The sequence below is a fragment of the Crocodylus siamensis genome, chromosome 5, assembly GCF_052110815.1.
Source record: "Crocodylus siamensis isolate JL-2025a chromosome 5, ASM5211081v1, whole genome shotgun sequence".
NCBI classification, from domain to species: Eukaryota; Metazoa; Chordata; order Crocodylia; family Crocodylidae; genus Crocodylus; species Crocodylus siamensis.
The window spans coordinates 66,564,789-66,588,831 of record NC_143399.1 but is presented as its reverse complement, the minus strand read 5'-3'; the positions used below and the strand labels follow the sequence as shown (position 1 = coordinate 66,588,831).

Sequence of the window (24,043 nt, the reverse complement as noted above, 5' to 3'; positions counted from 1 at the left end):
TTGCTAACAGTGCTCTCAATATTGTTTCCTTTGGTATGAGCCCGCACAATACCATCTTTTTTGTTAAGGACTAGCTTATTTTTGAGACACTCAAAAAACTACATACCCTTTCCCACACAACTTTTGGATATGTACACTCCCAAAACGGGTCCCACTATTTCTCCATCCCTGCATCTCTCTCTTGGACACTTTGCTGTTCTCTCCACACTTCATCTATGTTATACTGGCAACATATTCATATAATCAGCCACACCAGATCAGCACGCTCCCCTTTGTCATTTGTCAGCCACCTCCCTCCATGACTTCTTCACTTATCCTTTTGTAAACTCTCCCACTGATGCCATCCTCTCTCTCTCAATTCTGGTTATCCTTTTGCAATCTTTCAGGAACTCCAGCCCCACCTCTCCTATGTTGTACATTCTTATAAAACTTTCTATTCTTATGCAATACACTGGAGATTGCCACATTCATGGCTTCTTCCAAGAGCCCTCACATATTCCTCATCTTCTCAACATCATACCTGCCAACAATTGGCTAAAGCATGCTGCTTTCCCTTCTCCCTCTGTTGCTGTTTTACAAACTGCACTATGAACGAAGAAACCTATGTCCAGCATCCCCCATACCTCTTGCTTTACAGAGTTCCATTCTGGCCTGCCTCTCTCTTTTCACTTTCCAACAGAACATGCATTTCCCCTTGTACTTTCACTAACTGCCACCATAACAGTGGAAGCACAATTCTGGTGTACCAAGTGATTGGCAGTAGCACCACCTTAACTGGCACCACTTTTCCAGCAAAGGACAGTGTCCTTCCTGTCCACAAACATAACAATTCCTGTACCCTCACTGTCGCCACACTGTTTCCTTTTCTTTCTGCTTCAATTGGGATCCCTAAGACTTACTGATTTTTCCCTCCACTAATTGTAGTCCAAGCTTCTTTAGGTCCCTCTATTCTCCCACTACCATTACAGTGCTTTTCATTTAGTTTAATCTAGCCCCAGTTGCTTCACTATACCCTGTTGCATGGTTTAGTACCCTTACAATTTATAATTAGTCTCTAGCCACTACACTGATGTCATCCATATAGAGTTCACACTTTACCTGTCCCCCCTCTGGGTATTGTTACCCCAATTACAATTTTATCTTTCTTTATTCTTTGTGCCAACAGCCACATTTCACATATGAACACTACTGGTGATAATGGGCACCCTTATCTTACCCCCAACTGGATTTTAAAGGCTCTGCTCAGATGTCCATTTACAGGCACTTGGCTTTCTGCTTCTCTATGTAATAGTCTTATCCATCCTATCAATTTCCCTGGGAAACCCATTTTCCTTAACACTTCAAATAGAAAATAATGATCCACTCTATCATATACTTTCTCAGAACCAAATTTGCTACTTTACATTTCCTGTCCTGAGTATGTGCCAGTGTATCCACATTTTTCCATGATTAAAATGAAACATCACTATGTATAGCTATCTAGATACATGTAAATAAAATGTGGTGTTTCATTTAAACCATGGAAAAATGTAGATCTGAAGTTATTGTTTTAACCGAAAATTGAGGGGGGTTTTAAAATCAGAGAAAACCAGGATCCCTGGTTATCATCATTTGTCCCTGACACCAAGACTGTCCTCACCTCCACCTTTTCTCAAAGTGTTTATACTGCACTCTCGTCGACGGATTATGTCTGCCCTTAATTGTTTTAAACATTAGCTCAATATTTTCTCATGTTTTTCTTGACATTAATGCTATTATCAGTGCTATTGTGCTTGCTTCAACTGAGAGCACTCTGCTGCTCCCTGTAGCCAACTCCACCCCCTGTCCCACTTACAAAACCAACGGACATGCACGCTGCTTGATTGCTTTTGCATTCAATAAGCCTTCCATCTCCCTGCCATTTCCTGCCTCCTGGTCTCCATTCCAGGCTGAAGTCCAGGGGCATTAATGGTGGAAAGCTGCTCTCCGACTCCTGATACCCACTTTCCTCCCCCTTTATCAGTTTTGTTTTTCCTGATTTTCACCCCTTGCGCTTTCTCCCCCACTGCCACCCTCCTCACCCCCAACACCTGCACTCTCATTTGTTCCACTTCAGTTTCTTCTGCTCGTTTGGTTTCTTCCTTCTTCCCCTCCTCCATCTCCATGTCTGGGCTATCCACTGCTCCCCTCTCTCCTTCTGTTGTTTTTTTTTTTGTGCTGCCTCAATTACTGATGTCTCTCTCCCCTCCTCCATTTCTCCCTGCAGGGTCTTGGTCACCATTTCTACCTTGCTCTCAGACACTTCTTCCCTGCTATTCCTTTCTGATTCACACTGTTTCACAGGGAATCTGACCTTACCTGCATACGCATTGGGGACACCTGCAATAAGTGACTCACCCCCTAGAACTAATGCATTTTAGAGACTCCTAGCACTCTACTGCTCTATGCCCCTCTCCTCCTTCACACCTGAAACACAGTATGTGGCAGCAGTGTGCAGAAAGGTGCTCCTTCTTTCCATACTGTTGCACTGTTTCAGTTGACCAATACATTATAAAGTACAGCCCCAGCTGGATCACAGGTGGAAGGTGCTGCACCCCACCTGGGCTGCACTCATTCACTTTTAAAACTACTCGTACCCATCATGTCCTCATCCAGATACCATATTTATCCCGCACTCTCTCTACCCACATTCATCTTTGAACATATTAAATACACTTTTCTATGTCTACTGCCTGCAAAAAAATCTACTACAATCACCCTCTGTTATCAGTATTGTTGTATAAGTAGTGGGGGTACTACAATTACCCTCTCCCCTCACTTTTCTCCTACTATGAATTTTAGCATTTTAAATTCTTCCCTTCCACTTTTCTCTGCATCTTTCTTCAGCAGGTGAATTCCCAGGTCTTTCAGTTTTGGTATTCAATCAAGCTGGCTAGGTGCTCTGCCTGCACTGCCAATATCTCAAATAATACCTTTTCCAAAAAGTCGTCTCTGTTGATTTTTATTCCCTTCTGTCCCATCACTAACTAATATTGCCTTTATCTGTGCCTCTGTCATTCTCTGCTTCTCGCCTGCTGTCCCTTCTCCTGCAGCCTTTGGTCCAACTCCCACTTTCTGCTCCTGTCTTCCTCGTGTCATCATTACTTCTGTCACTGCTCTCGTTATCACTGTTTCTACTGTCACCTGCCTCCCCTTTCAATGACCTCTGTTGATGGCTAGAAAATGCTATTTAGAGGATTGCTTTTGGGAATTGGCTTGTAGGTAAAGTAGACTGCATTAGAACAACAGTCCACGGGAATGACAAAGGTTAACTGGCTTCTAAAAGCCTGTTTGTGACAGTTTCCTTCAAGGCCCACTGTGTCGGAAGGCAGCAGACACACAGGCTGTGAAATTGAAGACATATACCACATAACATGAGATAAGGGACTCTGCTGTGTTGGCCAGGTCACAGTGCTCACTGCTGAGCCCTTGGGATTTCTGATTTTGATAAAGAGACCAAATTAGGAGAACCAGGGAAAGAGCCAAATTAAGATGTATGCATGTGAGGAGTTTGAGAAACCAAGGAATATGCTGACAGAACAAAACATGGATAGTATGACCACAGGGAGACCAATTAAAGATGCCCAGAGACGCAAAGTCAGAGGGGCAGAAAAGATACAAAAACTAGGGATTTCAGAGCAGCAAAGGGTCCTCAAGAGGGGAACCTGAAGCCACCACAGATGGAGAGCACACAACCAGCCTGTCTCATGCACCCCACTGGGGTGGGGAGGTTGGGGTGGGGGCCTCCAGGCTGCTGGCACCTGACATTCAAGAGAACCTCAAAGTGAAGTTCATATACCAGCCAGATGTACCTTGACTCTTATAAACCCTGGGACTAGTAGATATAGAACTGTCTGCATCATTCTTATCTGCTATTACTGCATAATATCAATAACGTTTGTCTATTATCAAACAGAGAGGCTGCGGTTAGTCTGCAGGTTTGGGTTGACATAGAACAAGGTATCTGGGTCAAATCCAGCGCCAACACTGTCCCTGCTTCTCCACTCTCTATCAGTCTCTGGCCCTTCTTTCTCACTCTTCATTTCTCTTTCTACCTCATGGTTACTTGCCACCAATGCCACTGTTTTCAGCTTTGGATCTCCCTCTACCACTCCTTACACCCCAACTCTCCATTGATGCCTTTAAAGCAGTGATCAGGTTTTCAGTGCTGATGGGAACCTACCACAAGGACAGGTTAATGCAACCTATCTGAATAAGACGCGTGTTAGTGACCATTAAGCACAATCCCCCTCACTGCTGACACTTTCAAATCATGATGAGCCACAACACTGCATAGCCCAAATCCCTGTCAGACCCTCTCTCAGCCTGGCACATATAATTAGCGTGGTCCCATGCTCCAAAGTGAAGTGGGACCAGGCAGCCCTGTGTCTCATCTGCATGTAAAGTTTTGGAGCATCCCCAGACTTGTGATAAGAATGCCCAATTCCAGGCATGAGTGTGGGCTAATTAGTTCACTGATTCTTTGGAGTGCTGCGGGGGAGGTACATCTGGAGTATACACACATACTGAGTAGTGCTGAGCTTTGGGGTCAGCATGGAGGCATGGCCAAACTAATCATATGTACTGAGCTGAGAGAGGGCATGACAGAGGGATTCTGGGTGAACTGTATGTAACGTCATGTCTCACCATGGTTTGAAGTGCTGCTGATTCTGTTGGGCCCCAGCCCAGTTATCTGTGGTAGCCATGTTTGATTTTAAGAGTATTGTTTTCAAATTTGTCCTTATTTCCACATTCATAGGGACAGCAGGGTCTAAGGAAGAGGAGTAAGGACAGGAGGAGAAAGAAGTGAATGGGGGTCGGGGCAAAGGACCCTCCAGATTTATTTTCCCTGCTATAGCAGAGAAAAGGGGACAAATTCAAGGCAAACCTCCAATAATTAGATTCTATACCTGGAGAATTATAACAAATTTATAAAATCTCTCTCTCATTATTGGGGGGGTAATTTTAAAATCAAGATATTCTTCTATTTGAGTAAATACAGTATTCAATATTTTAACATGAATCCATTTATAAATGAGGCCCAGTTCAAAACAAAAATATACACTACTTAGGCACCAAAACATTATGAAACTATTAATCACATTTTAACAGGTATCATAAAAAGATATAGAATTGTTTTGATACTGCCATGAAGTGTGAAAAAAGTTTAGTGTTTTAGTAAAAACAGTCTTATGGCAACATGTAACAGTCTTTGTCCTCAGGTGTGGTGGTGATGCCCCTTGCTGACTGAGTAGCTCCTGCTCTGATCTGGTTCCCTAATCTTGCCTCTGCTCTCTCACCTGCCACACATGGCTGGAATTATTTAATTTGGGAAAAGGGAGGCTGTCCAGGCCCCAGAGTGACTTCTGGTCTGGTGTTGGTCAATGCATTAGCAACATGAGCCTTATGGGACAATTTCACAGGCCCCTGACCTCCCCTCTAGCCATGCCTCATAGTTCTCTGTTAACATTCTCATGGGCCTAGGCACTACTGTGATATGTGGCCCTCTCCAGCCTCTGTGTATTAAGAGTCCCAGTAGGCTTGTAGCCCCAGTTCAATATATGGTTGTCTCCAATTTCTACCCCTCCTGGGCTTTGCTATAATTTGTCCTCCCCCCGGCAGGCTCAAGGTTCCTTGAGCTTTTCTGGAACTATTGGGACCTATATCTCCCTTCACTAGTCCCAACCTGGCCCACCGGTCAGAACTACAATGAAAAGGTACGCCCTCTGGCTCCAACTCAAACTAGAAGTGCCTGGGCTACCCAACACAGTTTGGCTCTTTGGTAGGCCCCCAGCTCCTTTACTTGAAGTCAGCAGGGCAGTGGGATTCCCCCAGAAGTCTCTCAGCCACAGTCACTCCTACAGAGAGCTCCATCCTTCACAGCTTGAAGGTCCAGCCTGTCTCTCCAGACTCAGCCTGAGTTATATATCCACCAAGCCACACTCCTGCAAGTCATGTGCCTTCCTTTGGCCCACTGCAGGTGTCCTCAATCAAGTTCACAGACCAGTCAAACTACTGTAGCAGTTAGCCTCTTTTTTCAGGCTGAACACAGTCCTACAGTACTACTGCTGTGCTACCAACAGTGCAATAAGTATTCTGTCGCCCAAGACCCCTCTGCCCTATTGCTGAAGCTTGTGTTCGGCACTGGGTGCCCGGAGCCTATCAGTCCCCTACCAACTGGCCTCTCCTGGCTGCACCTGGGGCTCCCTGCAACTGTTGGCCATTCTTAAAGTAACAAGGAATCCCCAGCTCCCCGTTACACAACATATCTGCTATTGTACAGAGGTCATGCAATTACAGATCTGTCAGAATATAATTTGTATCCGTTTGTAACATATGCTAGTATCTTTGGGGACTATTAAAAGATTTAGGTCTAAGGTTTAATTCTTCCAGAAGCTGATATAAATTTATCATAACATGAACTGAAATTTTAAACATTGAAAAATATGAAGAAAAATTGTACTAAAATTATTTGGAAATGTGAAGGATTCACAGAAGTTCAGGGCTGGAAGGGACCTTGTGAGATCATCAGGTCCAGCCCCCCTGCTCTGGGCAGGAAAGACTGCTGGGGTCAAATAACTCCAACAAGGTGTGTGCCCAGTCTCCTTTTGAAGATCTCTAGGGTAGGTGTTTGCACCACCCCTGCTGGGAGTCTATTCCAGAGTCTGGTCACACGAACTGTGAAGAAGTTTTCCTTATATACAGTCTGAAACCTTCGGGAACAGACAAGAGCCATATACCATATCCATGCTGGTATTTTAGCTGTCCATGAAGCTCCACTGATGCAATCCTATACCACAGAATAGCAATCAGCAACTTGTTTGCAGCACCAAGCTGGAATGACCCAGACTAGGCTCAAGGCAGTACCCCATCACTGCTGCTAAGTTCTCCCACCACCCAGCCACAGCAAGGTGAAACCCCCCATTACTGAATGCTACAAAGCCTAGCTCCCTCCCTCAACAGATGGACTGGATCTTATAACTCCACAAGCCAGATTGGGCCCATGGCTGTAGAGTTGCTGACCCCTAGCATGAAGACATTAATGCTGGTATAATATAGTTTACACTGCCAGAAGCAACATGAACTATGTTAAGACCAAAGTATGTCTGATGTAGCAAGTACACCCTTGTCCATATTCCTAGTGTACTGAAAGCCTTACTGACAAAAATTTCCCCTCTTCCACTATATATATTTGACAGTTGGCATAGAGTGTTTAGGTCAAGGATTTCAAACATATGGCTCATGAGCCAGATTTGGCCCATAGGTTGCTGAACCAACCTCACGCATTAGCCTTTGCCCCATGCACTGCATGCAGAATGGGGGGGGAGGGGGTTGGATCTGCACTGTACATGCTACAAGCAGCAAGGTTGACCTGAGATACCATGTACAACCCATGGGGACAGCTCTATGTGCAGCGCTGGATCCAGTCAGCACACCACAGGCAGTGTGCATCCCATGTTGGCACCAGAGGCTGCATGCACAGTGAGCCCCCAGGGTTGGCACATGCTGATTGCAGCACAGGGAACCATCATGGGGCATGTGCTCCCTGAAGTGCTCCCCTGCATCTGGAGCCAGCATACATTGTGTGCAGTATATACTGGCCCATCCACAACATGCACATGCCCATCCATCTCTGTAGCCACTCCATAGGGTGTCAGTTCTAGTTTGACCCACAGGCCAACTCAGGGACATTTGGCTGAATGAGATGCACATCCCTACCTTAGGCTATATTTCTTATGCATTTATACTAGGGTGGGCAATTATTTCAAGTGGAAGGCCACTTAATGAGGTTTGGTGAATTCTAGAGGCCCACATGGGTAGTCCCGTCCCTTGACAGTTGCCCCAGTGCCTGGTTACCATCTTGGGACCAGAAGTTTCATCACTAACCCCTGACCTTTGCCACCAGAAGGGTTTCCATTTGCCCCCTGAAAATGCTCCTTTTGGAGGGGGTGGGGGGAAGGGTTGCCATCTTAGAACCAGAAAAAAAAAAACAACAAATCCTACACTAAAAAGTCACATACCTACTATAACATATTTTAATTTTATTACAAAAAATATTTTTGTGATGATGTGTATTTGCATACTGTATATAGAGATGACTGCATAATAATTCAAAAAAATTCTTAGTCTTAAATATTGTGGGGGGTAGTTGGGGGGATGTATGGCGCAGTGTGGGGGTGTGGCTGTGTGTGTGGGAGGCATAGGGTATGTTGGGGGTTGTGCATATGTGGGGAGTTGTGGGGGAAGGGTGTGGATGTATGGCATTTGTGGGGTGTAAAGGAGGGTGGGGAGGTTTGGGGACCCCCTCCCATTGCCCCATGATGCAGCAGCAGGCAGGGGCACTCATGCCTAGGTGGCGCATGGCTCTGGCCAGTGCTGCGGCCCCTGCTGGGCTGTCTCTAATGGTTGGAGCTCTCTGCCATACACATGCAACCCCCACACTCACGCTGCACAGGAGGGAAGCCCCACGTGCTGGAGAAGGCTGCCTTCCCCACCTCTAGACTGCATTACAGGGGCAGCCAGCTCCAGCATGTGGGGCTTCCCTCCTGTGCCATGCAAGTGCGAGGGCTGCATGTGCATGGCAGGAAGTGCTGGCAATAGAGGTAGCCTGGTGGGGACTGCACCTCCCACCACAATGTGAAGTGCTGGCTGAAGCCATGCACCATCAGGCACCAGCACCTGCACTGGGCATGAGCGCCCCCACCTGCTGCTGCCACCATTGCCTGCCAGGGCTGCGCACCATGGAAGGAGCGTGCATGTGTACAAGGGGTCCCTGCACCCTTCTACTCTCCCTCTCACCCACACCCTGGCCACCTGAGCCATGTTGCTGCTGCCTCCCTGGCCGTGGGCTCTGCACTGCTGCCAGCCCCACACTGTGTTCCTGCCCTGCTGCAATTCTGCCCCTGCTCCCACAGCTTCCCTACCTGCTGCCTGGAGCAAGCGGGATGCAGAGCAGGTTCCCTGGCAGCAGCAGTCCTGCCAAGCAGCTGCATGCTGGCCAGGCCAGGTGCTTCTACCCACAAGGGTGGGAACTATACACATGCCCCCAATATACCCTACTGCACATCACTTCAACCCTCATGGGCAGAAGGGCTGGGTAGGGTACAGTGGGTGGGTGTTGTGGGCTGGATAAAAGTACCTGGCAGGCCAGATCTGGCCCACAGGCCATATTTTGCCTGCCCCCGATTTATATAATGCCTATCACAATAGGTCTGTAAATGCTACTATAACACAAATATTAAAAACCCAAATATGTTTTTATATACAACTGTTTTCATTAGATACATTCATGTGATCAAATCTGCAAAACTATAGCAGTATTTAAACAGTTAATGTATCCACTATACCTATTACAGAAGATAACTATTTAAGACATTTTGCTCTCAGAGACCACAAGAATTTTGGATCTTAATCCCCACCCTGAGGAGTAAAGAAAACAAAACAAACTAAAACTAAATCTATGCAGTCCTTTCTATTTAGTTTCCTTTATACAGCTATAATAGAAGGCAGCAGTATGTCTACATATTTTCCTTGTGTGATCTACCTAGTTTTAGGAATGAGCTTCTTTAGCAAAGACATCTTATGATCTAAATCAGGGGTTCCCAAACTGTCGTACACATACCCCTGGGGGTATGCAAGATATCTTTGGGGGGGTATGCAGGATAAATTGTGTAATAGTAGATTTAATTCTCATTATAATAATTGGCATTTAAGGGGTTAAAATATAAAACCTATGCTGATAGGGGTATGCAGGTAGCTGGTAAATCTGGAATGGGGTATGCAGTAAGGAAGAGTTTGTGAACTTCTGCTCTAGATTACTGTGCAAAGAAACTAAGGTTCCATTTTTTCCCCTCCATCACTAAAGGAAGATCAAGTTTGCTGCTACTAGAATGTGTCAGCAGCTTTCTAATACTATTTACTACTACTGGAAGAGGTCTCTCTTCTAAGGATGCCTAATACCTGCCCTAAAGGAGCACAGGGCAGGAAGCAGAAAGCTGAACAACAGATTGGGTAAGGAAAGGGGATCGGAGTGGGTAAGGGAAAAGGGAGGGTAGGGGGCTAATCTGTAGCAAGCCTGCCAAAAGAGCTGGCTTCCACTGATACATGCACTTTTGGAGCCATTTCAGAAGGGGAATATCATGCTAAAATACGTTATGCTTAAAAAGCAGCCCCAGTCGTCCTCTAAGTCTGGACTAGAAACTTCCAGGAAGGACATATCTACCATATATATATACACCATATACCAAATTCCTCCTCCCCTCCCCCCCAGGTGGGGAACCCTGTAGACCAGATGCCATAGCTCTGCAGGCTGCAGATTGAGCACCCCCAATTTAGATGGATCAGCTAAGCTTAAGAGACATCCTGCAAGTTTAGGATATAGTTACAGTAACCAAACAAAAAATAAATAAGATGCATGTATTCCTGCCTAACCATTTTAATTAAACCATTAAAATTAATTTGATTGGTAATGGAATATATTTGCATAAGGAGACCCCACAAAGGCAGTGGCTGAAAACAGAAAAGAGGTCAGGCATCTTCTATTTTAATACCATTAGGGAAAATTACTTAACATTTTTTACCAGTGGAATGCCTAAGGTAACTAAAGTGAAAGGAATGTTTTTATATTATATTATATTATATTATAATATATATATATATATGCCTAAGGTAACTAAAGTGAAAGGAATGTTTTTATATATATATGTTTGGTTACTGTAACTATATCCTAAACTTGCAGGATGTCTCTTAAGCTTAGCTGATCCATCTAAATTGGGGGTGCTCAATCTGCAGCCTGCAGAGCTATGGCATCTGGTCTACAGGGTTCCCCACCTGGGGGGGAGGGGAGGAGGAATTTGGTGGTGGCAGAGCAGCAGCCATTAATACAGCCACCTTCCTCCCACCGGATTCCCAAACCCTGAGTACCATGTCAGAGCCAGGTGGTGCCCCACGCCTCAGCAGGACCAAGCTGGGGCCAGGCTATGCCCCCTCCCTTCCCACGAGCCTGAACCACAGTCCTTTTTACCCCAGGGGGCTGGTTGGGGCCAGGCCATGCCCCCTTCCCTCCATGCACAGGTCTGGGTCAAGCCCTCTCCCCTCTGCAGGGCTGAACCATGTCCCCCCAGCTGGGTCACATTCCTCCCCCCTGCCACACCCCTCTTGGGGCATGCTGCCCTGCTGTGGAGCTGGAATCAGATGGGGGTGCTCCCCCACCTTCCTCCACATGACCATATGGTGCCCACCATTCTGGTCCTGAGCACTGGACTAGAATCACTATCTGGTTTGTGGCTGAACCAAGCACTACCCATCCAGCCTGCTTAGGGAAGTTTGAGCACAGCTGGTCTAAATGAACTGCATTTTATTAATATTTAAATAAGAAACAGTTGCACTGATATTCTGACTTGGACAAAATTACTCTTTTCAAGCCTGGGGAAGTCAAATGGTTTTCTACATGGAGTATTTTGCTTTAAAACGTAAGAGCACTTCTTCCATATGTCATATGGCAGGGTTGGTCAACCTAAGGCACAGGTGCCACAAGTAGCACACAGTAGACTAGGCAGGGAACAGGCAGCAGTGGCAGATAAGGCAGTGAACAGAAGCAGAGCAGCAGCTTGGTCAAGGAGCTCAGAGCAGGAAACAGAAACTTAAGCAGCAGACTGAGTAAGGTAACAGGATCAGAGTGACACTTGAAGAGGGTATGGAGCTAATTTGTGGCAAGCCTGCCAAAAAATGTTGTCCCCACCCCCGCTGACCAGGTATGGACATATGCATATTTGGAGCCCTTCTAAAAGGGAAATATTTCAAAACTGGAGCAGCTGTTACCTGCAGTTTGTTACCTGTGGACAAGCTGGAAACAATACAAATGTAGCAAAACTGCTCCCACAACAATCCTGGATGAAGTAGTATTAAAATTGGAAGAGTTTTGCCACATTTGTATTGCTAGCCTGTGGGCAAGCCAGGAACCTTTAGAACATAACTGTTGCCCTTTTCAAATATTCCCTTTTTGAAAGGGCTTCAAATGTGTGCATCCATAACCATAAATTTTCCCATAAATACATTTACTTATTTTTAATAAATGAAGTCCTACATTCCAAAACAAATAATGTAACCAGCCAGGCATCCTTATCATTCTCCCAAAGCTGGTCAGGAAGGGAAATTTAACCCTCACACAAAAACAGAGTGGGAAGGGAAGTGGAGTTGCGGCAGTCTGGTAATCACGCAACTCTAAGGATAAGGCAATACTTGAGTGTGTTCAGACTAAACACCTTCCTCTTCAATTAAAAAAACATGTCTCTGCCCAGCAAATTGTCATTCATAAATAAGCATGCCAAAGCAGTTCCTGTTCTGGAATCCCACATACTGTTTCCATTGTATCATGAATTTGACTAATATACTATTTAATTGAATCAGCTCCAGTGACATTGGCGAGGGTTTGGAGGGGGGAGCAAGAACTCTTGACAGGTAAAGATGTAGATTAGTTACTTTTCTGTATTCATGGCTAATCTAGTAACCAGTTATTACCATGGATGGTAAGCAGAGTGATGCTTCTTATTATTCCTCATTTTACTATTAAAATCTCTCAGAACAGCCCAAGTAACAAGAGGATCAGCTCAAAAGCCACGATCAGATAACATTAAAACTATACTTCTCTTATTAAAAACTAGATCTAGCTACAGTTTGGGTTTGTTTTAAATGGCATTTGTAATACACTATTCTTAGGAATTGTCATGTCCATATCAGACTTGGCCACAAAGATCTTTCTATACTGTCAAATTATTCTTTCCCAAGCGAACAACTGCAAAAACAAAGAACAACTACTTACTGTAGTACTTAAAAAGATGCTGTCATGGAAGTAATGAAACTTTGACACTTTAAAAGCTTTCTTTCTTATTTAATATGCTGCACACCCTATACTTAGGTAGGCAAACATAAGATAACCATAACTTTGTTCATTTGTTCCTATTTTTGACTTGTTACAAAGCATGATGATCTGATTAAATACTTGGCCGACCAACTAAACACCAACACACATTAGCATGGGTCAATGTAACTGTAGTGTTGTCTACATTTAAACAGAGAATTTGCAAACTGCTTTTACATGTGTACAAAATGAGTCCTGTTTATATGTATATGCAAATTTTCTCTCAGTTAAAAATATTTAAATTCTTACACCTACCTTTTGACCTGCGGGAGTTTCTATACCATGATGCTCTTTTAGTTTTTGTTCCTGTTCCATTATGTCTTTCAAATGTTGATTCACCTAAAAAAGGAGGATCATTTTTAAATGGCCTATTCTGTTTTAAAGAAGAGCCATGTTCTGGATTTAAAACTGAAATATGACAATTAAAATAATCAGAATTTTTTAAATCCAAATTAAGGTTCATAGTAAAACCACGGTGAATCCATTGGCTGTAAGGCTCAAAAGTCAGTATACAACTTTAACTACTTCCATACTTGTCTCATACTCTCTACATTGATGGTTACTCTCCCAGAGGAAGTAAGAATAAATACATACCTGTCCCTCTAGCAGCCCAAAGGCCAGCTGCAGGCCCTGAAGGATTAGTATGTGGCCTACGGGCTCCTGCACAGCCACTTTTCCCCACTAGTTGCTCCCGTCACAGTAACCAGGATTGTCATCTGACCCCAGCACTCTTTCCTACCCAGGGCAGGGGGTCCGACTCGATGATCTACTGAGGTCTCTTCTGACCCTGAAAATCTATTGGACTCCCCCTCCCTCTTCTGGGTTCCACTTCCTGCCCTGGCTTCTACAGGGACGGTGACATGATGGGAAGGAGCTGGAGCGCCTGTGCTGTGCACACAACAGAGAATGGGGCTGGACACTTGCACTGTATGCATTCAGCAAAAGGAGCCAGGCTGAGCACACTGCAGGTGGAACATGTAGCTAGGAGAGGCCAGAGGCTGCCGAGTGCTGTGGGCACTACATGAGGGGACAGGAGGGAGGGAGGAGAAGGGGGCACAGGACTGACTCTGCAGTGCACACAGCTGAGTGAAAGGGAGATGGGCTGGTGCAAGTAGTATGTAACCCCCAGATCTGTGGCCAGTGCTGCGTGTAACTCCAGCTGCCCAAAAGTTGGACAGCGATGAAGCAGTATGTCCAGAATTAGCAAAAGTTTATGGGGAGAGTTAGAGAATGGCGGGTTAATAGTTTCATTTAAACAAGTACAGGAGGAATCTGTGATATGCTTCAACAAAATCAGATTTTTCAAGGCAGCTCCCAGTCATCATCACCAGCACACAGCTCACTGAAAGCATGAAACAATTTATGTTTTATACCTTACAGCACTGAGACACAATCAGCAAATGCTGTATTAAGTGCTTCAACCTATAATCCAGGACCACCTAAAGCTGCTGACTTGGCAGAACATTGTGTTACCCGTCTTACAGAATGATGAAATAAGATTTCTCCATTATGCAATAAGCGATCAAGTAGATCACCCCAAGATATGGCCGAGTACAAAAAAATTATTATTTCCAATCATAGATAAATATACTAGATAAAGCCAGAGATCTTCATTGGCTCTGCTAAATGATTTATAAACAACTTCAAAAACAAAATGTGTCAGCAAGTGACCAAGTTTCATTTCTCCCCCACCTAATTTTGGTTTCTTCATGTAGCAGTAAAAAAACATTTATTTCAAGTTTCTTCCCAGCTATTTTTTTTTCATTCTGGCTGGAAGTAAAGACTTTTACTTTGTATCAAATGAACATTATGTATTAAAAGAAGCCTGGAATATATGACTATCTTCCAGAAATATATATTTTTTCATTTATTTCCAGCCAGAACACATTGAGTCTCTATGCATTACAGCCTTACTTTAGATACATTCCTACCTTATTTATCCAGTACATGACAGCATCCTCAATGTCATAGGGTAGGTCTGTGGCTTGGAAGAAAGATGAATACTGCTGAGCACATGCAATCACTTTTTCAATACTGATCATCTCCACGGTATATGCCATCATCAAGGTATCTATCATGGCTAAATGAGCACTCTGCAAAGAGAAAATGTTACGGTTATTTTATGAGATACAATTTATTTATCATGGAAAATTAAAGACTCTACACTCTATTTTTCCCTCTTCAAATTATGAGCATGTGTGTATATGTGTGCATGCTTGCCTATTGTATAAGTACTTACAAAGATAAGCACAAAAAAGCACTACAGGATGTTTGAAGCCTTATAGCCAGAATGATGGATAATGCTGAAAACATGAACAACAGATTTAAGAGGTAATGTAAAGAACAAGGGTGTTCATTTGAAAAATAATGCTTTTTGTAAAATAAATTTGTGTAGTCAATACAAATATTAGAAGTCAAGAAGTAGTAATATGCAGCAAGTTGTAATCATATTAGTAATTACTAAGCTTTTATATAGACACAAATGCATCTAATTATCGATAATCCCCCCCCACAAGTACCATGTTTATCCAAATCCAAAAGAAAACCTTGAATTCCAGGTGAATGTGTTAAAACTTTCCATGTCCAGAATCTAATTATTGGAAAGTTATCTTAAATTAATATCCCTTACCACCCACTGCAGTGAAGAAAACAGTGGCATGGGGGACAGGAAGGGGGCAGGCAGTGAGGGAAGCAGTTGGAAAGCAAACAGTAGAGGGCAAGCAGTGGGGAGGGGCAGATGGAGGGGAGGCAGCTTGACACCTGCCTTTTTTGCCCCTGTAACATGCCCCCTCCCATGCCTATCACCTCCCTCGTACCCCTGGGTCCAATCCCCCTTAATTTCCTACCCACAGCCTCTTCTCCCTTGCCAAAGCAACAGCAGCTGGCTGCTCCCTCTACTGCATAACTAAATTCAAGACAAAGGGCTTTTCCCACTCTGTTAAGTGGTAGTGAGGGGCACCTCTTCTTGAATTTGAGTAAATACGGTAATTAAAAAAAATCTACTTAAGCAGGTTTTATCTATGCTAGAAGTAAAGTGTAAAGCTGTGTGACAAACTCATTTTGATCACTATAGATAATGGATTTATAAATGGAAGCATTTAGTTTTTATTTATGTTAAGTTTCATTAAAAATATTAAAACTGATGAATTATTAGGCTATAGTGAAAGATCAAATATGATGGAATGGACTCACACTATGAAGAAAAATATTTTATAATGGAGATATCATTAAAACGTTCAGAGTTTGTTTAAAATAAATGTATATGGGTATAAGCCAAAACATGATGTTCTACGTTAACATGAAAGCTGTCAGTTCTTCCTCATTTTGAAGGCTACCAATAAAGCCATGGTAGCAGTTTTCAGAAGTTTGGGGAAGGGAGATTATAGACATTTTCATTCGGTGGAAACTCTACGAGTTGCGGGAGGTAGCGTCCAGTCAGATTCTTTTACGCTCTTGTTGTAATATCGGAAATTATTGTTGTCTTTTATCATCAACTTTTTTCATGAACTGGAAGGATTTCCAAATGACAAGACTAAGCTCTGCACAGCGTTACCATTGCAACTAAGTTTTATAAAGCATCACTCATACAAACACTTCACAGCACAGTAATCATAACCATGACAACACTGATGACTAATGTGTTTCAAGAAAAGAGATGGAACATGATGTTTAATAATTATGTTTAGCACAGCATATGTAGAGCATCCACAACCATTTCATACAGTATCTATGCACTAAGCAAAAGTTAATGAATTGTATTGTGCTCACCCTGTTCTTCGTACGTCTCCCAAATATCTTCAGAATTCTAGTAGTGCAAGTGTGCCTTTTTCCATGACAACACTAAACATCTAAGAATCTGCCTGTTAAATTATTCTAGTATCCAGATAAATTTTAATTAGTATGTCTTGCCGTTCACACATCACAGCATCCAAGCACATTCAGACTTCATTTCTGCAATAAAAATCCATTTGGCTTCCATCACAGCCCCACTGAGCATGCTCTAAACAAGCATCACTCCCAGCCTCAGCAAGGTAAATGTATATCATCAACTGTCATTTGAAAAGTCTTATTCTAAATCAAAGATGAATGAGACTTCACTGTGCTTCTCCCTTAAAAAATGATTTGGAAATAAGTTTCTCCCCTTAAATCAAAAAGCTGGAAATTAAGTCTTGTTCACACATAAGAAGGGATCTTCAAATCCTTTTAAAGTACAATCCTGGTTTTAAAATTGCAGAATACATAATTTAAAATAAAATTTATATTATACTCTCTGATACTGATAGAGAACATTTCTGCTAATTTAAGACAAGCACACCTTATTTCTACATTTAAGTTTGGCTAAACTTTTATTAAGTGACCATTTGCATAGTGCTACTCTGTTAAAACTTTCAAAGTGCCATTGCTATTTTTTGTACACTTACATAATGAACTAGATATTAAATTATTGTTACAAATAGATTTAATCTTTTAGTCATTTGTTATTGTTAAAACTTTAAGTAAAATACAATTACATAAATATTTGCTTAAATGATTTGAATTCAAGATTTTTTCTGCCTTCTAATAAAGTGTACACTACTCAGAACTGAAATGATCAAGTAAAAAATGTTCATTGTTTCACAAAATTAATGAGATGTCAACTGCTTAAGCAAACTAGGGAAAACAGAAGGACTGACCTACAGAGAATACTGTATACTACAATTTCTAGATTTAGTAATTCGCTTTGTGCAGACAGAGAGTAATTTATTTTGTACCTCTTTTTTCTTATATCCTTTATCAAATAAAATTATTTCATGTCTTAAAGAATAAATAGGTAAATAAATATTTTCTTTCTTTGCATATCCTGCTTGGATTAAGATGTTATTTGGTCATCACTCAGCAACAAGAGGGGAGGAAGGGACACGTCTGAGACAGACATATTGAGAAACTAAGCTTTTAATTTGGTTTCTATGCCAGCAAGTAAAAACAAACTTCTCTATAAAGAGGTCTTTTGGAATAAGTGTAACAACTTCTAAAACCAAGGATAGTTTTCCATACATTCGCAAGTAAACCAAAAAACACACACCAAATGTCTGAATCCAGCAAATTCACTGCAAATAATAGGATCACATATTCTTTCCTTCTTACGCATTATAAATAACAACAAAGAAGTCTAAATAAGCCCTTGTGTTATATCTGTCCAAAGCTACTCTTTACTTTTTTTTTTCCTTTTCCTTTTTCTTTTTTTTTTTTTATTAAAGTAAACATGAAACAGCTGAAACACTTTGTGGAATATTATTCAAGTTTTTTCCCCTTTTGTGTGTTTGTTTTGTAGCGCTAATAGAAGAAAAGGAAAAATAACTCACATTATTCACATGAATGCCATAACTGACTAGACACAGGGTGAGTCTACGTAGATTTCTAGGGTCAGAAGAAAGGGACCTTAGAAGATCATTAGGTCCGACTCCCTGAGCCTGGGCAGGAAAGAGAACTGGGATCACATGACCCCAGCTAAAACTTGAAAAAAACCAGAATTGAGATTCCTATTCCACAGATGCTTTTTGGAGCAGAAATACTGAAACTTCTAAATTCTCTTCCAGCTCACTAGAATGACTTGGCAAAAGAAAAAAACTAAGAATCAAAACAATGGACTCCCAAGATCGAGGCCTTAATTTGAAATTATTTCAGCAAAGCGTTCCTGTACCCTTTAAAATTAAATGCTACCAATGCTCCAGGTTTTTTTGCAGATTTAGCCATAATAGAAATAAAGTGTAATGGATTAGGAGTGTTATTGTAATACTTCTGTTTGAAATGTGTTCGTGTTGTTATAACATTGCATGCCTCAGTTTACCTGAAGCTAGTAAACAGGAAAGACTGGGTTAATGAGACAGAGAAGTCAAGTTTGCTAGCAACCTGACAAAAGACATATTAATCTACGGAGAACTGAATAGTTTTGTTGACACAGCAATGGTGGGGATTTCTGGCAACATCCAAGAAGTTTCAGGAAAGCCAAAGAAAGTAAGGATAACAATAACTAGAGGAATGTGAAGAAGTAGAGTGTCTGGCCAGGCAGGAGTATGAAGAGAATCCAGGGAAGAGTTTTGAAGTTTCAGAGGGGCAACTGGAAAGAGAACAGGGGAGCAATTTTGGGGGAGGCTCTGGACTATACAATCTTGTTTGCTGACAGAAGAACTTATTAGCTCTTAGAGAATGAGGTGGGCAAAACACAACCTATTTGCAACCCAGGTGTGGGACGCAGCCTGGGAAGTGGGGCATGCATCAGGGCTGAGGCAGCATGGCAGCTGGACTGGGCTTTCTGGCAGCCCCTGCAGCTGTGGCTCATTCTGCCTTGCTACACCTGCCAGTCTGGCCCACACCCACCAAAAAGAGGCACCTGATAGAGCAGGCAAAGTCTCCACAGAGACTAGCACAAAACCCCAACAGGTAAGGTGTGCTTGCCTGGGTGGATGGAATAGGGCCATGGGTTGGAGGGCAGGGAGTGGCATCTGGGAGCAGGACAGGCAGCTAGGGCTGGAATCACAGGGTACTGACAGCAAGGAACTGGGGCTGGGGCCTGGGTCCAAGGCAGAGCCACAATCTACTTCCTGTATGTCCCTATAACGAACGCATGTTCTGCAAGCAGGGATATGGGGAGAGATTTGCAGCTTTGCCCTGGCCGCCTGTCCCATGCTGTTACCACCCCATGATCCTGGCCCTCACCTTGGCTGCCCATCCTGTTCCTTGCCTGCCCACAGCCCCATCCCACCTGCCTACCCAAGTGTGCCGTGCCTGCGGGGATCCCATGCCAGTGTCTACAGACACCCTGCCCGACCACTCCATCCAGTGCCCTAACTGGCAGGTGAGGCAAACCCGCAGCTGGATAAGACCAACTGCCACCCTCTTCAGTCCACAACATGGAAACTCCTTAAGTGGCCCTTGGGCCCAAATAATTGCCCATCCCTGCCTTAGAGAATGGCAAAGAACCTGTGGCTAGTTGGCCTCTGTTCCAAAAATTGCCTTTATTGAAAGCTGTCTGCTTTGCAGCTGGGAACTTCAGGTTGCACTTGCTGTCCCAGACAGGAGAAAGTCCTGCTTTCAGGAACTGAACTGTAAGCTAGTGCCTTGACTCAAACCACAGAATAACCAGGGACAGCGAGTGACCAAAAGACCTGGGTCTCAGAATGGAAAGCAGTCAGTATGCCTCACCCTGGTCTACAAGCTCTTCCTGTGCTGGTTTAATGGATACTCTCAGACACCAGACAAGGCTGCAGTGATCCCAAGTCCCCCCACCCCCAAGGCACTCTTTGATGCAAGCTGCAGTACACTGTTTATTACTATTTTTTTTTTCCTGGGGCGGGGAGGAAGTGGTAAGCCCCTGGCCTCATGCCTCAGAGCACCTGGGACTTGAGCAGTTAGCCACTCAAGCTACACAGTATTGTGACTTATTACTTAATAAAAAAAACCTTTAAATGTACTGTACCGGGATGTTTCATAATGAACAAGAATTTATGTACTAACCTGCCAGGAAATTACATATACGTGCCAAATGAATGCCCCAAAAATCAAGAAACTGAGATGAATTCCAAGCAAATGAATAGAAACTATTTTGTTCCAAATCTAAAAGTTATAAAATGTTGCCAGTATAGAAATAGCTATTTGATTTAAATAGCTTCAAAACTTTTCACTCCTTGATCATTTCATAATATTCACTATGACTATAAAAACATTACATGCTTAAATCTCTCTTTAAAATTGTGCATTTAGAAGTATTGCTGCTCTCGTTATATTTTATTTATATGCAACACAAAAGAGTGAACTCCATCTCTAAAACTCATTTTCTGTTTTGCAGTGTGGGTTGCAGAGTCTGTGCCTATGCTATAGGAGTTGTTCATTAAGAAGCTTACTCCACCTTGAAATAAAGTTATTCTAATAGTACCTCTGTTAATACTTCAGGCCTCTATTTTTTAACTAGCTCCTGAATTAAGTGTCCATGGAAGTTACCAATTATCTGAATAAGAAAAGCATTACCATTTGATTTCTAGTACACACAACTGGAAAGAGAAATAATTACAGTTCATTTTTAAATGTAGATTTGCTAATAAGTATGTTAAGTTACTGTGCTAAGCTTTTCAGTATTATTTTACAGTTCTTTTTTCCCCGGCAAGGTTTCTTATTTTTCTCATTGAAGAGTACAAGGGCTTTGAACTAATATACTGAATTCCAAATAAATACAAAGGCTGCATACAGACAAGCATGGCTATGCAGTATGCTGCATTGTTTTCTGGGGCGCAAGGGAGCAGTGTGGAGGGTTTGTTTGTTTTTTTTGTTTTTTTTGACTCCTGGATATCCAGGAGTCAAAAACAAACAAAAAACAAAACAAACCCACAAAACAAAATAAACCCTCAGGAAAAAAAAGCGGAGTGGCAGAGGCGGCAGCAGCAAGCAGCATGCACCTCCTGAACCTGGAGCCTGGCCAACCAGAGCCATGCTTCGCTCCAGGATCACCACTGCTGCAGCCCTGGGAGGCCTCCAGGGCCCCATATAAGGCTGCTAGGGCCACCCCTGCCCCACCCAGGGTAACGTGCGTTCCAGAGCACGTGTCACAGGTGTTCCCAGAACAACTAGCGGCAGCAGAAGGTGTGTCACTGCTAGTTGTCCCCAGGGAACCAAATGCCCACACACATCTGAACACAGCCAAAGAGTCTCAATTTCCATTACAGAATCATAGAACCACAGAAAATTAGGGTTTGGAAGGACCTCAGGACATCATCTAGTCCAACCCCCTGCTCAAAGCAGGACCATCTCCAACTAGACCACCCCAGCCAGGGCTTTTTCTGGCAGGGTCTTAAAAACCTCCAAGTACCGAGTCCTCTCTGGGTAACCTGTTACAGTGTTTTAATACCCTCACAGTGTGAAAGTTTTTCCTAATATCCAGCCTATTCTTGCTAAAACTTGAGGCCATTGCTCCTTGTTGTCATCTGCCACCAAAAAGAACAATCAGCTTCATCCTCTTTCAAACCACCCTTCAGGTAGTTGAAGGCTGCTATTAAATCCTCCCTCCGTCTTTTCTTTTCCAAACTAAATAAGCCACAGTATGTGGAGAAATTATGACCCACATTATGTGGAAAAATATCTAACCTATAGATCATACTCCTAAGTGAACCAAATATACCAAACATTTGAAAAGAGCTGGGAATACATAACCACTCCATTATTTTTATTCACAAATACTGCCAAATCTATTTTGTTTACATATTCAACTTTCTTCATAAGAAACTCTCCCTAATCCCACTGATTTGAAATATTAAGAGTTGCCATGATGTAAGAAGTTATGCCTTACATACAGAATTCTCTGCTAAACTTTTGCATTCATTAATTTATACATTTGTGGAATTATTAAAAGTGAAAACTGATCTGTGGTATAACACCAAAATGTGGTTGTACAATTTTAATACACATTAAAATTCTCACCTTTTAAACTTAAGGCACTCTTCAGAAGATGTCAGTTCTCAGTTTTCACTCATGTTTTAACTACAGAAAAATAATAGAGCAATTCTGCTGCAAAGAACTCAAAAGACCACAGCAGGTCAGAATGAACATCATGGATTTGTTTTTGAAGTCCTTGGGTTTATATTGTGAATTGTGTTGGCACATGTAACAGTGTGACCCATTGTGTAGCATCCTATGACACCCTTTAAAGGGTCTCAAAGCATCCCACGGTGCTGTGACACCTTGATTGGGAAACAGTTTTAATGGAACAAGTAGAACAGCCTCAGATCTCCAAGAATATTTTCTCTGTGGGTAGGGCAAATAATACAACATATTGTCATGTCATCCTCCCAAGATGTATCTAACTCATGCAGAAATAAGGAAAAAAAATCTATTCTGTTATTAACATATATCATTAGTGTCTTCCTATTGATTCAGATTATCAAGGGCATAAAATGACCCCTCCTCCTAGATCACAATTTAAAATACCATATGAAGTGGCTATCCCACTGAAGCATTTCCTCAGGGTTTGGCAATCTTCACAGACCAGAGGATTTAGACGGAAAGAACAGGGGATTAAGACTGAAACTCATTTAAAAATAGACCCGTCTCTCTCTATCGCTCTTTTATCTTTAAATTAAAAGGTAGCTTTTCTAGCCTTCATTTATTTCCTTAAAGTAGGGACTAATTTGGTTCTCAAACAGAAAATAAAACATAACAAGTATACACCCTCTTCTGAAGTTTACTGCATGTTCTGTTCATAACTTGATCTTTATTCCCCTCAAATACAGCTATTAGAAAAAAATATATATCACCTGTAACATATATGAGGTCAACTTACAGCATGAACAATATAGCACTATTGTATAGAGCAGAGGATCCCACAAGGCACCCTTAAAAGTCCCAGTAGTTAATGGCAGTGGTGCTGAAGCTGCTCCTGCTTGCACCTTTACGGGCCATGATGGGTAGGCTTTAAGGGTCCTGCAGTATCATCTGCCCCATATACTAATGGCCAAATTGTGCCATACAGGGTCGTCTACTCTTTCATGGTGGTGGTGGGATGATGGGCTCTGTATTGTATGGGAAAATACCAGTGGCAAGAAGTCCAAATTACCATCATTAAATAGGTCTCCAGAAACTTCTTGGTTTGCTCCACTGGGAGCTAGGCATTAATTCTACTTCACGAAGGTAAGGAAGTCAAGAGACCCAAGAGCTCTGTGTCAAGCTGTGACTTCTATATCCTTGGCTTCACTGTAGGGAGCAGGACCTAATATCCAGTTGCGAGGCAGTCCATATAGAAGGGCTACACTAGAATCACAGAGCCAGGAAATAGTTCCCGAAATGAGCCAAGCAGGGGACCTGGCAGAAGCTTGCCTGTGTTTCACTGAAATCCAGAAGTGAAACATATTGGATTCAGCAAATTAGCATATCCAAACAAAATGAAATAGTTACCAAAAAAAATTTCACACTGGTTTCTTCTCACTCTTAATGTCAAAGGATTGGGGATGGCCAGGAAGAGGTTCTAATGGCCTTGTCCCTTTTGTTAGCTTTCACTATTTGGGCAGGGGAAGCAACTGAGGAGGAGATGGTTAAAGAGTGCTGCATACATGGAAAAACATGGGTCCAAGAAGAAAAGTTCTG

General features: G+C 42.7%; 1 protein-coding gene across 7 annotated transcripts in view; it reads right to left on the bottom strand.

Moving 5' to 3' along the window:
* Nucleotides 1–24,043, bottom strand: part of CAMSAP2 (calmodulin regulated spectrin associated protein family member 2) — a 185,829-nt gene that overhangs the window by 76,103 nt on the left and 85,683 nt on the right. For all 7 annotated transcript variants that reach the window (XM_090048727.1, XM_090048725.1, XM_090048729.1 and 4 more), the window contains exons 3-4: nt 14,869–15,030; nt 13,193–13,276 (exon numbers count right to left, since the gene is read on the bottom strand). In XM_090048727.1, the coding sequence (XP_089904853.1) occupies nt 13,193–13,276; nt 14,869–15,030 (246 nt within the window). The remainder of the gene's footprint in view (nt 1–13,192; nt 13,277–14,868; nt 15,031–24,043) is intronic.